This window comes from Melanerpes formicivorus, unplaced genomic scaffold, assembly GCF_026170545.1.
Source record: "Melanerpes formicivorus ecotype bairdi unplaced genomic scaffold, bMelFor1.0.p_v2 SCAF_1331, whole genome shotgun sequence".
Classification (NCBI taxonomy): Eukaryota; Metazoa; Chordata; class Aves; order Piciformes; family Picidae; genus Melanerpes; species Melanerpes formicivorus.
Genome location: NW_027143683.1, coordinates 19,171 through 35,650, shown reverse-complemented (window position 1 = coordinate 35,650; position 16,480 = coordinate 19,171). Strand labels below are relative to the sequence as shown.

General features: G+C 67.1%; 1 protein-coding gene across 2 annotated transcripts; it reads left to right on the top strand.

Annotated features, from left to right (window-relative positions):
- Positions 1 to 77: 77 nt before the first annotated feature.
- GYS1 (glycogen synthase 1) lies at positions 78 to 16,418 on the top strand. Of its 2 annotated transcripts, none has more exons than XM_068171037.1 (17): positions 78 to 111; positions 1,333 to 1,453; positions 6,035 to 6,216; positions 7,067 to 7,258; positions 7,565 to 7,750; positions 8,207 to 8,351; positions 9,237 to 9,354; positions 10,226 to 10,346; positions 10,623 to 10,729; positions 11,711 to 11,770; positions 12,733 to 12,811; positions 12,916 to 13,029; positions 13,196 to 13,322; positions 13,662 to 13,757; positions 14,570 to 14,733; positions 14,910 to 14,990; positions 15,465 to 16,418. In XM_068171037.1, the coding sequence occupies exons 2-17, from the start codon at positions 1,336 to 1,338 to the stop codon at positions 15,642 to 15,644; spliced, it is 2,070 nt and encodes a 689-aa protein (XP_068027138.1). In that variant the 5' UTR covers positions 78 to 111; positions 1,333 to 1,335; the 3' UTR covers positions 15,645 to 16,418. The 2 variants fall into 2 exon arrangements, with proteins under 2 accessions (XP_068027138.1, XP_068027139.1); XM_068171038.1 differs by lacking the exon at positions 78 to 111 and adding an exon at positions 919 to 929.
- Positions 16,419 to 16,480: the final 62 nt, after the last annotated feature.

The window sequence follows — 16,480 nt, the reverse complement described above, 5'->3', positions numbered from 1 at the left end:
CCCCCCTCCCCTTCGCACCTTCTCAACCAATCAGCGCCCGGCGGGGCGGGGCCGAGGCGCGACGGGGGGCGGGAGGGGTCATTCCGCGATCAGCTGCGGGAGCGCGGGGAGGTGAGGGGGGGGGGGGGCTTCAAATGGGACCCTCTGGGATCCCCCCAAAAGTTGGGACCCCCCCCGGAAAAGTTGGGACCTGCCTTACAGGGGGGCGGGGGGCAGGTCCCCGTTAGGGAGGGTCCGGGGGGGGGCTTCTGATTGGCCTAGGGGGTCGGCGGGGGGGCATCACTGGGGGGGGTGTCACTGGGGGGGGTTATGGGCTTGGGGGGTGTCCCGGGGGTGTTCACAAGGTGGGGGAGGGTTCCGGGGGGGTCCCAAGATTTGGGGGGGGTCCTATAGTGGTCTAGGGGTAGCTCATGGGAGGGGTCTCAAAAGTTTTAAGGGTGGGCAGGGATTTGTGAGAGATTCGGGGGGGGGGAGGGGGGGATCCTAAAGGTGGGAAGGGGGCGGGGGGGGGGGGAGGGGGCTGTGTTCCGAAACGGTCTGGGGGGGGGGTCCCATGGAAGGGCCGCAACGTTTGAGGGGGGGCGTGAGGGCGGGGGGGGGGGGCGTCGTCAGGTGGTCCTCAGGGTGCTTGGGGAGGCTCCTAAAGGTGGGCGGGGGTCGTTGGGGGGGGTCGTTGGGGTCTGGGGTGGGGGGTCCCAAGGTGGGGGGAGCTCCAAGAGTGTCCTGGGGTGGGGGCAATGCCCGGGGGGGGGGGGGGGGGAGGGCACAAAGCTCTGGGGAGGGGTTTGGGGGGGGGGGGAGTTGAGGTGCTTGGGAGAGCCCCAAGAGTGGGCGGGGCTAATGGCGGGGGGGGGGGGGAGGGGGCCTTAATATTTTAAGGGGGAGGTCCTAGGGGGGGTCCCAGGGTTGAGAGGCAGCTTTTGGAGGGGGTGACGTCCTGGGGGGGGATTCTGGGGGGGGTCCCAGGGTCGAGAGGCAGCGGGGGGGCAGGGTCGCAGGCGTGGGGTGGGCTCCTGGGGGGGGGGAGCTGAAGATTTTAAGGGGGTTGGGGGCGTCCTGGGAGGGGGCATCAGAGATGGGCGGGGGGGCGATGCAACACACACCCCTTCCTCTCCCCTCCCCCCCTCCCGATTTTGGGCTTCTTTGTGGGTTCCTTCTACAGAACTTGAACCTCCCCTCTACCCTTTTTGTTACTTGGGGGGAACCCCTCCCCTCCCCCGCGGTTGGGGACCCTCCCCCCCGTGGTTGGGGACCCTCCCCCGCGGTTGGGGACCCTCCCCGCTGCCCGGGCCCCTCCCCCTGGGTTGGGACCCCGCGGTTGTGTGCCCGCAGGCGATGCCGCTGGCTCGCAGCGTCTCGGTGAGCTCCCTGCCGGGGCTGGAGGAGTGGGGGGGCCACGGGGCCCCCGAGAATGTCGTCCTGTTCGAGGTGGCCTGGGAGGTGGCCAACAAGGGTGAGCACCGCGGGGGCACCACCAAAGTGCCCCCCCCCGCGCCCCCTCCCCCCGAATCCTTGCTCCTTCCACACCCCCTCCCGCCCACTCCTGGGTCCCCTTTTGGGGGTCCCCTCCCAGCCCTTAGCCCCTTTCTTCCCCTCCCCACCCGCCGAGCTCTCTGCCCCCTTTTTGGGGTCTGTCCCTCACCCACCTCCTCCCCAAGCCTCCCTTGGGGTCCCCCCGGCTCTCCTCCTGGCTCCCACTGCTGGGGAGGCTCCACCCCCTGAGACCCCCCCCAACAAAGCCCCTGGGCTCCCATCATCCTCTGGGGTGGCTGGAACTCCCAGCATGCCCCAGGGTAGGGGTCAGGCCCCCTCCCCACCCCCGCCCAAGGGCTTCTGGGATACATGGGGGCACCCCCAGTGCATTGTGGGGTACAGGGTGGGGGGTGATGGGAGGGCACTGCCCCACCCCTCTCACCCAGAGCATTGTGGGAGAGGAGGGTAGGGGTACCCCAGGGCGTGCTGGGGAGGGGTGGGGGTGCATTATGGGATGGGCTGAGCACTGGGTCAGGTGTGGCTTCCCCAGAGCATGCTGGGAAAGCACTTCCCCAAGTGCATGATGGGATGTCCTGTGCCACAATGCATGCTGGGCAGACTGCCCCCCCCCTGCACCCCCTCCCTCCCCACGTGCTGCAGGTCTGCGCTGCTGGGAGATGCTGCAGCCCTGGGGCATGCTGGGATGGCTGCAGGGCATTATGGGATGGATCCAGGCTTGCTCTGCCGCAGGGCACTGTGGGTAACGCTCACCCCAGGGCAGTGCTGCTGCAGGGCACTGTGGGTAACGCTCACCCTGGGGCAGTGCTGCCGCAGGGCACTGTGGGTAACGCTCACCCCGGGGCATTGCTGCCGCAGGGCACTGTGGGTAACGCTCACCCCGGGGCATTGCTGCCGCGGGGCACTGTGGGTAACGCTCGCCCCCAGGGCACTGTGGGTAACGCTCGCCCCGGGGAATTGCTGCCGCAGGGCACTGTGGGTAACGCTCGCCCCAGGGCAGTGCTGCCGCAGGGCACTGTGGGTAACGCTCACCCCGGGGCATTGCTGCCGCGGGGCACTGTGGGTAACGCTCGCCCCGGAGTGATGCTGCCGCAGTGCACTGTGGGTAACGCTCGCCCCGGGGCAGTGCTGCCGCAGGGCACTGTGGGTAACGCTCGCCCCGGGAGCATTGCTGCCGCAGGGCACTGTGGGTAACGCTCGCCCCGGGAGCGGTGCTGCCGCAGGGCACTGTGGGTAACGCTCGCCCCGGGGCATTGCTGCCGCAGGGCACTGTGGGTAACGCTCGCCCCGGGAGCATTGCTGCTGCAGGGCACTGTGGGTAACGCTCGCCCTGGGAGCATTGCTGCCGCAGGGCACTGTGGGTAACGCTCGCCCTGGGAGCATTGCTGCCGCAGGGCACTGTGGGTAACGCTCGCCCCGGGGCATTGCTGCCGCAGGGCACTGTGGGTAACGCTCACCCCGGGGCAGTGCTGCCGCAGGGCACTGTGGGTAACGCTCACCCTGGGGCAGTGCTGCTGCAGGGCACTGTGGGTAACGCTCACCCCTGCCGCAGGGCACTGTGGGTAACGCTCGCCCCGGGAGCATTGCTGTCGCAGGGCACTGTGGGTAACGCTCGCCCCGGGAGCGGTGCTGCCGCAGGGCACTGTGGGTAACGCTCGCCCCGGGGCATTGCTGCCGCAGGGCACTGTGGGTAACGCTCGCCCCGGGAGCATTGCTGCTGCAGGGCACTGTGGGTAACGCTCACCCCAGGGCAGTGCTGCCGCAGGGCACTGTGGGTAACGCTCACCCTGGGGCAGTGCTGCTGCAGGGCACTATGGCTAACGCTCGCCCCAGGAGCATTGCTGCCGCAGGGCACTGTGGGTAACGCTCACCCCGGGGCATTGCTGCCGCGGGGCACTGTGGGTAACGCTCGCCCCCAGGGCACTGTGGGTAACGCTCGCCCCTGGAGTATTGCTGCCGCAGGGCACTGTGGGTAACACTCGCCCCGGGGCGGTGATGCCGCAGGGCACTGTGGGTAACGCTAGCCCCGGGAGCATTGCTGCCGCAGGGCACTGTGGGTAACGCTCGCCCCGGGAGCATTGCTGCCGCAGTGCACTGTTGGTAACGCTCGCCCCGGGGCGGTGATGCCGCAGGGCACCGTGGGTAATGCTCACCCCGGGGCAGTGCTGCCGCAGGGCACTGTGGGTAACGCTCACCCTGGGGCAGTGCTGCTGCAGGGCACTGTGGGTAACGCTCACCCCTGCCGCAGGGCACTGTGGGTAACGCTCGCCCCGGGAGCATTGCTGTCGCAGGGCACTGTGGGTAACGCTCGCCCCGGGAGCGGTGCTGCCGCAGGGCACTGTGGGTAACGCTCGCCCCGGGGCATTGCTGCCGCAGGGCACTGTGGGTAACGCTCGCCCCGGGAGCATTGCTGCTGCAGGGCACTGTGGGTAACGCTCACCCCAGGGCAGTGCTGCCGCAGGGCACTGTGGGTAACGCTCGCCCCGGGGCAGTGCTGCCGCAGTGCACTGTGGGTAACGCTCGCCCCGGGAGCATTGCTGCCGCAGGGCACTGTGGGTAACGCTCGCCCCGGGAGCGGTGCTGCCGCAGGGCACTGTGGGTAACGCTCACCCCGGGGCATTGCTGCCGCGGGGCACTGTGGGTAACGCTCGCCCCCAGGGCACTGTGGGTAACGCTCGCCCCTGGAGTATTGCTGCCGCAGGGCACTGTGGGTAACACTCGCCCCGGGGCGGTGATGCCGCAGGGCACTGTGGGTAACGCTAGCCCCGGGAGCATTGCTGCCGCAGGGCACTGTGGGTAACGCTCGCCCCGGGAGCATTGCTGCCGCAGTGCACTGTTGGTAACGCTCGCCCCGGGGCGGTGATGCCGCAGTGCACCGTGGGTAATGCTCACCCCGGGGCATTGCTGCCGCAGTGCACTGTGGGTAACGCTCGCCCCAGGAGCATTGCTGCCGCAGGGCACTGTGGGTAACGCTCGCCCCAGGGCATTGCTGCCACAGGGCACTGTGGGTAACGCTCGCCCCGGGGCAGTGCTGCCGCAGGGCACCGTGGGTAATGCTCACCCCGGGGCATTGCTGCCGCAGTGCACTGTGGGTAACGCTCGCCCCAGGAGCATTGCTGCCGCAGGGCACTGTGGGTAACGCTCGCCCCAGGGCATTGCTGCCGCAGGGCACTGTGGGTAACGCTCGCCCCGGGAGCATTGCTGCCGCAGGGCACCGTGGGTAATGCTCACCCCGGGGCATTGCTGCCGCAGTGCACTGTGGGTAACGCTCGCCCCAGGAGCATTGCTGCCGCAGGGCACTGTGGGTAACGCTCGCCCCAGGGCATTGCTGCCACAGGGCACTGTGGGTAACGCTCGCCCCGGGGCAGTGCTGCCGCAGGGCACTGTGGGTAACGCGCGCCCCGGGGCGGTGCTGCCGCAGGGCACTGTGGGTAACGCTCGCCCCGGGAGCATTGCTGCCGCAGGGCACTGTGGGTAACGCTCGCCCTGTGGGTAACGCTCACCCCTGCCTCAGGGCACTGTGGGTAACGCTCACCCTGGGACATTGCTGCCGCAGGGCACTGTGGGTAACGCTCGCCCCGGGAGTGCTGCCGCAGGGCACTGTGGGTAACGCTCACCCCGGGGCAGTGCTGCCGCAGGGCACAGTGGGTAACGCTCACCCCGGGGCAGTGCTGCCGCAGGGCACTGTGGGTAACGCTCGCCCCGGGAGCATTGCTGCCGCAGGGCACTGTGGGTAACGCTCACCCCGGGGCAGTGCTGCCGCAGGGCACTGTGGGTAACGCTCACCCCGGGAGCATTGCTGCCGCAGTGCACTGTGGGTAACGCTCGCCCCGGGAGCATTGCTGCCGCAGTGCACCGTGGGTAACGCTCGCCCCGGGAGCATTGCTGCCGCAGTGCACTGTGGGTAACGCTCGCCCCGGGAGCATTGCTGCCGCAGGGCACTGTGGGTAACGCTCGCCCCGGGAGCATTGCTGCTGCAGGGCACTGTGGGTAACGCTCGCCCCGGGGCATTGCTGCCGCAGGGCACTGTGGGTAACGCTCGCCCCGGAGTGATGCTGCCGCAGTGCACTGTGGGTAACGCTCGCCCCGGGGCAGTGCTGCCGCAGGGCACTGTGGGTAACGCTCACCCCGGGGCAGTGCTGCCGCAGGGCACTGTGGGTAACGCTCGCCCCGGGAGCATTGCTGCCGCAGTGCACTGTGGGTAACGCTCGCCCCGGGAGCATTGCTGCCGCAGTGCACCGTGGGTAACGCTCGCCCCGGGAGCATTGCTGCCGCAGTGCACTGTGGGTAACGCTCGCCCCGGGAGCATTGCTGCCGCAGGGCACTGTGGGTAACGCTCGCCCCGGGAGCGGTGCTGCCGCAGGGCACTGTGGGTAACGCTCGCCCCGGGGCATTGCTGCCGCAGGGCACCGTGGGTAACGCTCGCCCCGGGAGCATTGCTGCCGCAGGGCACTGTGGGTAACGCTCGCCCCGGGAGCATTGCTGCCGCAGTGCACCGTGGGTAACGCTCGCCCCGGGGCACGCTGGGACCTTTCCCCCACAGTGGGAGGCATCTACACGGTGCTGCAGACCAAAGCCAGGGTGACTGCGGACGAATGGGGTGAGAGCTACGTCCTGGTGGGGCCCTACGTGGAGAGCAGCGTCCGCACCCAGGTGGAGCTGCTGGAGCCCCCCCAGCCCGCCCTGCGCCGCACCCTCGCCGCCATGAACGCCCAGGGCTGCAAGGTGAGCGCTCCCGGGGGGCACCCAAGGGGGTGGGAGCCACCCGGAGGGTGAAGGGAACCTGTGGGTCAGGGAGCTGGGAAGGGGGGGGTGGGGGCAGGGCGCCCCCAGGCCCAGGAGGGAGCACCCATTGGTGCCAGGTGGGCACCCAGAGAAGACAGGGACCTCATGGGGGGCACCCGTGGCAGGGAGGGTCATAGAATGGGGACACTGTGGGGGTCAGGAGATGCTGAGGGGAGGGCGGTGAAGAGTAGTTGGGAATTTGGGGGTGGGGGAGTCCCAGGTGCTGGGGGGAGGGACACCTTTGGGTGCCCAGCTCTGGCCCTCTCATGCAAGTCAGAGCCTGCTGGGTGCTGCCAACGGGCTCTGGCTCCCCTCCCCCACCCCACGTGGGGGCTATTTTTAGCCCTTCCCCCCCAGCTCATCTTTCTCTCTCCCCTCCCCTGCAAAGGTCACAGATTTCTCCCCCCCCTAGATATGGGCCTGGGGAGCCCGGGAAGTTGGGGGGGGGTGTAGGGGTGTTCTGATCTCATCTTGGGGGACATTGACCTTTTTTGGGGGGGTTCTGACCCAATATTTGGGAGTTCCTACTTAACTTGGGGTGGCCTGACCCATTTCAGGGGGCACTAAGCTCATTTTAGGGGTGTTCTGGGCCACTTGGGGGGGGTTGACTCTTTTTGGGGTGTCATGACCCGTTTTGGGGCTCAGTTCAATTGGGGGCCCTGGGTACTCGACGGGAGCTCCTGGTGGGGGTTTGGTGCCCCCAAAGCTCTCTTTAGAGCTCCAGGATGGTGCTGGGGAGCCTTCTGGGTGCTCTGAAGGCGTGGGGGTCCCCCTTATCTTTGGGGTGCAGGTGCATTTTGGGCGCTGGCTGATCGAGGGGAGCCCTGCAGTGGTCCTGCTGGATGTGGGGGCCACGGCCTGGAGCCTGGAGAGGTGGAAGGGAGAGCTGTGGGAGAGCTGTGCCATAGGGGTGCCCTGGTACGACCGGGAGGCCAACGACGCTGTGCTCTTCGGCTTCCTTGTTGCCTGGTTCCTGGGGGAGGTGAGTTTTGGGGCGCCCTGAGTGGTTTGGGGTCCCCAGGGTGGGGTTAGAGATCCCCAACGGGGCTTGGAGAAGCTCAGGCAGGGTTCGAGGGTCCCTTGAGAGGGTTTGAGGGTCCCTTGGGGCATCCTCTGGGCTTCCTTGTTGCTTAGGAGTTCCTAGGGGGCTTTGGGGGTCCCCGGGTGGGGGCTGGGGTGGGGCTGGGCAGGGAGGTGGCGCTGGGGGCGGCACTGGGAGGGGAGGTAGCGCCGGGGGCGGGGCTGCGGTGCTGCCGCTGATGCCTCTGCCGCCCGGCGGGGGGCGCAGTTCGCGGCGCAGAGCGAGGAGCCTCCCTTCATCGTGGGCCACTTCCACGAGTGGCTGGCGGGGCTGGGGCTGGTGCTGAGCCGCGCCCGCAGGCTGCCCGTGGCCACCATCTTCACCACCCACGCCACCCTCCTGGGCCGCTACCTCTGCGCCGGCAGCGTCGACTTCTACAACAACCTGCACAACGTGAGCGCCGCCGGGGGGCGCTGCGGGGGCGTGAGGGAGGGGATGGGAGGGGAGTGGGAGGGGACCAGGGGTCAGGGGCAGTGTCTCAGAGCCCAGGTAGGCTCAGACCCAGCTGGGGGGGCGTGGGCTAGGGGCCTGGGGGGAGTGAGGCAGTGCCTGGTGGGGTCTGGGGGCCGGGGCGGGGGCTGGCGGGGGCGGGGCCGGGATCCGGGGCGGGGGCTGGCGGGGGGCGGGGTCCAGGGTCCGGGTGCCGGGGCGGTGGCTGGCAGGGGCGGAGTCTGGGGGCCGAGGCGGGGGCTGGCGGGGCGGGGTCTGGCGGGGGCGGGGTTCGGGGGCCGAGGCCGGGGTTGGCCGGGGCGGGGCCAGGGTGCGGGGCGGGGGCTGGCGGGGGCGGGGTTCGGGGGCTGGCGGGGGCGGTGCGTGAGCGGCGCGGTGCCGGTGCCGGTGCCGGTGCAGTTCGACGTGGACAAGGAGGCCGGGGAGCGGCAGATCTACCACCGGTACTGCCTGGAGCGGGCGGCCGCGCACTGCGCTCACGTCCTGACCACCGTGTCCCACGTCACCGCCGCCGAGGCCGAGCACCTGCTCAAGCGCAAGCCCGGTGCGACGCACGCGCCCCCCGCCACGCCCCCAGGGCGCGACACCCCCCCCCCACAGGCACAGCCCACAGCTCCCCCCAGGGCACCACCCCCCACCCCCCACGGGCATAGCTCACAGTTCCCCCCAGGGCACCACCCCCCACCCCCCACGGGCACAGCTCACAGCTCCCCCCAAGGCACCACCCCCCACCCCCCACGGGCACAGCCCACAGTTCCCCCCAGGGCACCACCCCCCACCCCCCACGGGCACAGCTCACAGCTCCCGCCAGGGCACCACCCCCTGTGCCCCCGGCACAATCTCCCTAGGGCACGACCGCCCTCAGTGCACCCCAGCGTCTCCAGGGGGACCCCCTAGGAGCACCCCAGCAGCCCCAGGAGGTACCCCTAGGAGCACCCCAGCAGCCCCAGGGGGTACCCCCTAGGAGCACCCCAACAGCCCCAGGGACACCCCAGCAGCCCCAGGGGGTACCTCCCAGGAGCACCCCAACAGCCCCAGAGGGTACCCCCTAGGAGCATCCTAACAGCCCCAGGGGGTACCCCTAGGAGCACCCCAACAGCCCCAGAGGGTACCCCCTAGGAGCATCCTAACAGCCCCAGGGGGTACCCCTAGGAGCACCCCAACAGCCCCAGAGGGTACCCCCTAGGAGCATCCTAACAGCCCCGGGGGGTACCTCCCAGGAGCACCCCAACAGCCCCAGGGAGAGCCCAGCAGCCCCAGGGGGTACCCCTAGCAGCACCCCAGCAGCCCCAGGGGGTACCCTCCAGGAGCACCCCAATATCTCCAGGCGGGGACCCCCAAACAGACCCACAGGCCTCAGAAGGACTCAGGAAGCCCCAGAAGGAGCTCGGGGGGGCGCCCCCGTGACCCCCACTTTGCGCCCCCCCAGACCTGGTGACCCCTAACGGGCTGAACGTGCGCAAGTTCTCGGCCATGCACGAGTTCCAGAACCTGCACGCCCAGAGCAAGGCTCGCGTCCAGGAGTTCGTCCGCGGACACTTCTATGGGTGCGGCCCCCAGGGACCCCCAGGGACCCCCAGGGACCCCCAGGGACCCTGAGCCGCGGGGGGGGACGCAGGGGCCCGGCAGGGCTGCAGCAGACCCAGGGGGGTGGCAGTTCGGGGGTGCTGAGGGTCCCCGGGGAGGGTTTTGAGGATGCTGAGGGAGATTTGGGGGTCTCCAGGGAGGGTTTTGGGGGTGCTGAGGTGGTTTTGAGGGTCCCCAGGGAGGGTTTTGGGGGTGCTGAGGTGGTTTTGGGGGTCCCCAGGAACGGTTTTGTGGGTGTTGAGGGGAATTTGAGGGTCCCCAGGGACGGTTTTGAGGATGCTGTGAGAGATTTGAGGGTCCCCAGGGAGGGTTTTGGAGGTGCTGAGGGGGATTTGGGGGTCCCCAGGGAAGGCTTTGGGAGTGCTGAGGGGATTTGAGAGTCTCTAGGGAGGGTTTTGGGGGTGCTGAGGGAGATTTGGGGTTCCCCAGGAAGGGTTTTGGGGGTGCTGAGGTGGTTTTGGGGGTACCCAGGGAGGGTTTTGGGGGTGCTGAGGGAGATTTGAGAGTCTCCAGGGAGGGTTTTGGGGGTGCTGAGGGGGATTTGAGGGTCCCCAGGGAGGGCTTTGGGGGTGCTGAGGGGGATTTGAGGGTCCCCAGGAAGGGTTTTGGGGGTGCTGAGGGAGATTTGGGGGTCTCCAGGGAGGGTTTTGGGGTGCTGAGTGGGGTTTGGGGGTCCCCAGCAGTGCCCTGGGGGGTGGTTTGGGGGAGTCTGCAGGGATCTCGGTGGAGCCGAGGGTGGAGCAGAAGCGTTGGGGAGGGGTGGGGAGGGCGTTTGGGGGCTCCCCTGGGGAGGGTTCGGGGGCACTGAGGAGGTTTTGGGGTCCCCCCCAGGCACCTGGACTTTGACCTGGACAAGACTCTGTTCTTCTTCATCGCCGGCCGCTACGAGTTCTCCAACAAGGGAGCTGACATCTTCCTGGAGGCCCTGGCCAGGCTCAACTACCTGCTCAGGGTGGGCGCCAGGGGGCGCTGGGGGGCGCTGGGGGAGTCTTGGGGGCTCTAGGGAGCATTGGGGGGGGCTGGGGGGTTGGGGGCGTTGTGGACAGAAGGGGGACAGGGGGATGGGAGGGGTTAGGGGCATTGGGGACGGTAGGGGGGGCCTGGGGGGCACTGGGAGCATTGGGGGTGGGTTGGGGGGCACGGGGAGGACATCATCCTGGTGACCCTCTGGCTCCCCCGGCGTGGCTTTGGGTCCCCCCCGTGACGCTGTGGCGCCCCCCGGTGGCAGGTGAACGGCAGCGAGGTGACCGTGGTGGCTTTCTTCATCATGCCAGCCAGGACCAACAACTTCAACGTGGAGTCCCTCAAGGGCCAGGCTGTGCGCAAGCAGCTCTGGTGGGGACCCCCCGGGACCCCCCGAGGGCCCCAAGCACCCCAAAGTGTCCCCAAGGAGCCCAAAGTGTCCCCAAGGAGCCCAAAAGTGTCCTAAGGGAGCCCCAAAGCATCCCCAAGCACCCTAAAGTGTCCCCAGGGAGCCCAAAGTGTCCCCAGGGAGCCCAAAAGTAGCCCTAAGGAGCCCAAAGTGTCCCAAATCACCCCAAAGTGTCCCCAAGGAGCCCCAAAATGGTCCCAAGCACCCCAAAGCATCCCCAAGCACCCCAAAGTGTCCCCAGGGAGCCCAAAGTGTCCCCAGGGAGCCCAAAAGTAGCCCTAAGGAGCCCAAAGTGTCCCAAATCACTCCAAAGTGTCCCCAAGGAGCCCCAAAATGGTCCCAAGCACCCCAAAGCATCCCCAAGCACCCCAAAGTGTCCCCAGGGAGCCCAAAGTGTCCCCAGGGAGCCCAAAAGTAGCCCTAAGGAGCCCAAAGTGTCCCAAATCACTCCAAAGTGTCCCCAAGGAGCCCCAAAATGGTCCCAAGCACCCCAAAGCATCCCCAAGCACCCCAAAGTGTCCCCAGGGAGCCCAAGGTGTCCCCAAGGTGGCCCCAAGCACCCCAATGTGTCCCCAAGGAGCCCGAAGTGGCCCCAGGGAGCCCAAAGCATCCCCAAGCACCCCAAAGTGCCCCAAGGAGCCCAAAGTGGCCCCAAGGAGCCCAAAGTGCCCCAAGGAGCCCAAAGTGGCCCCCAAGGACCCCAAAAACATCCTCGTGGACCCCAAAATGCCCCCGGGGACCCAAATCCCCTCCAGGACCCTCCCAGTCCCTCCCCAGGGTCCTAAATCCCACCCCCCCAGGACCCACCCAAACCCTCCAGGGGCATCCCCAGGGTCCCAAATTCCCCCCCAGGACTCCCCCAGGGAGCCCTAGACCCCCCAAAAAAAACTCAGGACTCCCCCAGCTCCCCCAGTTGTGACCTCCCCCCATTTTTTGCCCCCCAGGGACACAGCCAATGCCGTGAAGGAGAAGTTTGGGAAGAAGCTCTACGAGTCCCTGCTGGTGTAAGGCACTGGGGGGCGCTGCGCTGGCCTGGACTGGGCTGGACTGGTCCGTACTGGGCTGGACTGGTCCATGCTGGGCTGGACTGGTCCATACTGGGCTGGACTGATCCGTGCTGGGCTGGACTGGTCCATACTGGGCTGGACTGATCCGTGCTGGGCTGGACTGGTCCATGCTGGGCTGGACTGATCCGTGCTGGGCTGGACTGGTCTGTGCTGGGCTGGACTGATCCGTGCTGGGCTGGACTGATCCACACTGGGCTGGACTGGTCCGTGCTGGGCTGGACTGGTCCGTGCTGGGCTGGACTGGTCTGTACTGGGCTGGACTGGTCCATACTGGGCTGGACTGGTCCGTGCTGGGCTGGACTGGTCTGTACTGGTCTGGAGTGATCCATGCCTGGCTGGACTGGTCCATACTGGTCCATGCTGGGCTGGACTGGTCTGTACTGGTCCATACTGGTCCATACTGGGCTGGACTGATCTGTACTGGGCTGGACTGGTCCATACTGGGCTGGACTGGTCCGTGCTGGGCTGGACTGGTCCATACTGGGCTGGACTGGTCCGTACTGGGCTGGACTGATCCATACTGGGCTGGACTGGTCCGTACTGGGCTGGACTGATCCATACTGGGCTGGACTGGTCCATACTGGGCTGGACTGGTCCGTGCTGGGCTGGACTGGGCTGGACTGGTCTGGACTGGTCCATGCCTGGCTGGACTGGTCCATACTGGTCCATGCTGGGCTGGACTGGTCTGTACTGGTCCATACTGGTCCATACTGGGCTGGACTGGTCCATGCTGGGCTCTGTATTCCTATAGAACCACCTCAGGGCTCGGAAGGGATCTCGGGGGTCTGAGCTGGCCTGGGCTGGGTCCGTGTGGGTCCATGCTGCTCTGGCCTGCTCTGGCCTGGTTCCTGCCCTTTGCTGTGAGGGGGGGGTCCTCATTCCTGCCCCCTCCCCCCCAGAGGCAACCTGCCAGACATGAACAAGATGCTGGACAGGGAGGACTTCACCATGATGAAGAGAGCCATTTTCGCCACCCAGGTGTGGGCCACGAAGGGTCTCCAAATGCCACTTTTCCGGGGGGGGGGGGGGGCACCCCAAATTCGTGCCTTTTCACCCCAACCTGTCCCTCCTCTCCCCCCCAGAGGCAATCCTTCCCCCCTGTGTGCACCCACAACATGCTGGACGACGCCACAGACCCCATCCTGACCACCATCCGCCGCATCGGGCTCTTCAACAGCAGCAGCGACAGGGTCAAGGTGGCAGCCGGGGGAGGGAAGGGGCTGAGGGGGCAAAAGTGGACTTGGGGGAGTCTTGGAGATCCCAGGGGGGATTTGGTGGAGCTGGGTGGTGTTGAGGAGGCTCTGGTGATGCTGGGGGGGGGTCCCTGCTGACCCTCTGTCCCCTGCCCCCTCCCCATTTCAGATCATTTTCCACCCTGAGTTCCTGTCCTCCACCAGCCCCCTGCTGCCTGTGGACTATGAGGAGTTTGTCCGTGGCTGCCACCTGGGAGTCTTCCCCTCCTACTATGAGCCCTGGGGGTACACCCCGGGTGAGATGCCCTCTCACCCCCCACCTCCCCCCACCTCCCCTTTAATCCCCTTCAAGCCCCCCCAGACCCTCTTCCCCCCCCACCAAACCTCCCTCCAACCCCCCCTCAGCCCTCCACAACCTCTCTCCCACCTCCAGCACAGTCCCCAAGTGCCCCTTGTCCCCCCCAGCTCCCCTCCAACCCCCCTTTAATGCCCTTCAAACCCCCTCTAGCCCCCCCAACCCCTCTTTTTACCCCCCCAAATCCCCTCCTACTCCCTCCAACCCCCTCCCCTGTTCCCTGCCCCCAGCCCCAGCTCCTCTCCCTGGCCCCAGCTGAGGTTGTCCTCTCATTGGCCAGCTGAGTGCACAGTCCTGGGCATCCCAAGCGTCTCCACCAACCTCTCAGGCTTTGGCTGCTTCATGGAGGAGCACATTGCAGACCCCTCAGCCTATGGTGGGTGGGGAGGGGTTCCCCAGGGCCTGCAGGGGTCCTAAGGTCATGGGCAGAGGGTGGAGGCCTTGGGGCATGGGTGAAGGGTGTTGGGGTGTGGGTCTCAGGGGCATGGGTGGGAGTCCCCAGGGTGTGTGTGTGGGGCATGGGGAGAGTCCTAAGGTCATGGGTGGGGGTCTCAAGAGCATGGGTGGAGGTTCTAAGGTCATGGGTGAAGGGTTTTGGGTCATAGGTGGGGGTCCCCAGGGGGTGGGTGAGGGGGTCCAGAGGTCTGGGTGTTTTGGTTGGGCTTCTGGGTCCATGGTAGAGGTCTTGGGTCACAGGTGGGGGTTCCTGGGTCTCTATCATGATCCTTCAGTCTTTCACCTCCTGGATCCTTGCCCCCGCTGGGTCCTTGGCTCTTTGAGCCCTTCCCCACTTTGCTCCTTGGCCCCCTGGGTCCTGGGGTCTCCAACAACTTGGCTCCTTGGCTCCTGCACCTCTTGGGTCCTGGCTCCTTGGCTCCTGGCTCCTTGGCTCCTGGATCCCTGGCTCCTGGCTCCTTGGCTCCTTGGCTCCTGGATCCCTGGCTCCCGGATCCTTGGCTCCTTGGCTCCTGGATCCCTGGCTCCTGGATCCTTGGCTCCTTGATCCTTGGCTCCTGGATCCCTGGCTCCTGGCTCCTTGGCTCCTTGGCTCTTGGATCCCTGGCTCCTTGGCTCCTGGCTCCTTGCCCCCTTTCTCTCCTCCCCCCTCCCTTTCCCCTCTCTTTCCCCTCTCTCTCTCCTTCACCTTTCGCCCTTCCCCCGCCCCGCCTGACCTGGCCTCCCCCGCAGGGATCTACATCGTGGACAGGAGGTTCCGAGCCCCCGAGGAGTCCTGTGCCCAGCTGACCTCCTTCCTGTACAGCTTCTGCCAGCAGAGCCGGCGGCAGCGCATCGTGCAGCGCAACCGCACCGAGCGCCTCTCCGACCTGCTCGACTGGAAGTACCTGGGCAGGGTGGGTGAGCTCCAGCGCCCCCCCGCGGCCCCTCCGCCGCCCCGGGGAGGTCTGGAGGTGCCCGGGGGGTTCTGGGTGGGGCTATGCAGGGTTTGGAGAGGTTCCTGAAGGTCCTGGAGGGGGTCTCTGATGACTCTGGGGCGGGTCCTGAGCCCTTTTTCGCCTCCCCCCCCCAGTACTATACCTTTGCCCGGAGAATGGCCCTGGCCAAGGCCTTCCCTGACAACTTCACCTATGAGCCCCCCGAGGCTGCTGCTGTGAGTAACCCCCCCCAGATAACCCCTGGGACCCCCCCACCCCCCAAAATATAACCCTGGGACTCCCCCCAAGTTCCCCTCCCAGCCCCCACTGACTTCCCCCAACCCCTTTTTCCCCTCCCCTGACCCTTTCCCCCCCCCCCCGCCCCAGTCTCCTCCAACCCCCTTCAATATCTCCCTCCTCAGCCCCTCCCTTAAACCCCTTCGAGTGCCCCCAGTTTTTTGGGTGACCCCTCCCCTCCAGCCCCCCCTCCACCCCCCATTGACCCCCCCCGACCCCTTTTAACCCCACCCCCCAGACCCTTCCCCCATACTCCCCCAATCTCCTCCAACCCCTGTCAGCATCTCCCCTCACCTACCCCGGGGGAGTCGGGGTGGGGGGCGGTTCCCCTTAAACCCTTTCACTCTCTAAGCTGCCCCCCGACTCTAATTGTGACTTTTTGGGGGTGCCCCTCCCCCCTCCCCCCCCCGCAGAGCTTCCGCTACCCCCGGCCGGCCTCGGTGCCGCCCTCCCCCGCCCTCTCTCGGCTCTCCAGCCCCAGGCACAGCGACGAGGAGGACGAACGCTACGACGAGGAGGAGGAGGCAGCCAAGGACAGGGTCAACATCCGCCGCCCCCACAGCCCCCCCGGCCTCACCCCCACCAGGAACTGAGCCTCCCCCAAATTATTTAACCCCCCCCACCTTTAAACACCGCCCCCCTCCCCCCAAAAAAGAATTTGGGGCAGCCTCCAGCAGCTGGGGGCAGCCCAAAGCCTCCTTCCCCCTCCTGTGCCTCGAGGAAAAGCTGCAGGGGAGGGGATTTTGGGGACTCCCCCACCCTATTTTCGAGGGGGGGCCAACACCTAAGCACTCCCCCCCCCAATTTATTTGGTCCTCACTTCACTCCTAGCCCCCCCCCCAGAAGAATTTGGGGCACCCCCCCAACAGCTGGGGGCAGCCCAAAGCCTCCTTCCCTCTTCTGTGCCTGGAGGAAAAGCTGCAGGGAAGGGGATTTGGGGGCCCCTCCCGCACTATATTTTGGGGGGGGGGCAACACTTAAGCACCACCCCCAATTTATTTGGCCCTCACCTCACTCCTAACCTCACCCCAAAAAGTTTGGGGCACCCCACCCCCAATGTGAGGCCTCCTTCATCCTTCCCCCCCCCAAAAGGTGGGGAGGAAGAGATTAAAAAAAGGGGGGAGGGGATTTTAGGGACCCCCCCCCAGACTTAATTGGGGGGGAGGCAACATTTAACCCCCCCCCAGCTCTTGCTCAGGCTCAGCCCCACAGAAATCAGGGGGTGGGGGGCAGCCCCACTCCCTGTTGCCCCCCCCAGAGCACCCACCCCCAAAGCCTTCTCAGTGCCTGGACTCAGCCTCACAGCGAGGGAGACAAAATGGGGGGGGGGGAGGTTCCCCCCACAATTTTTATGGCCCCCCCCCCCCCCCCCCCAAATAAATAAAAGAGGGGGGGGTTGCTGTGGGGCAGCCCCCCTGGAGTGGATAAG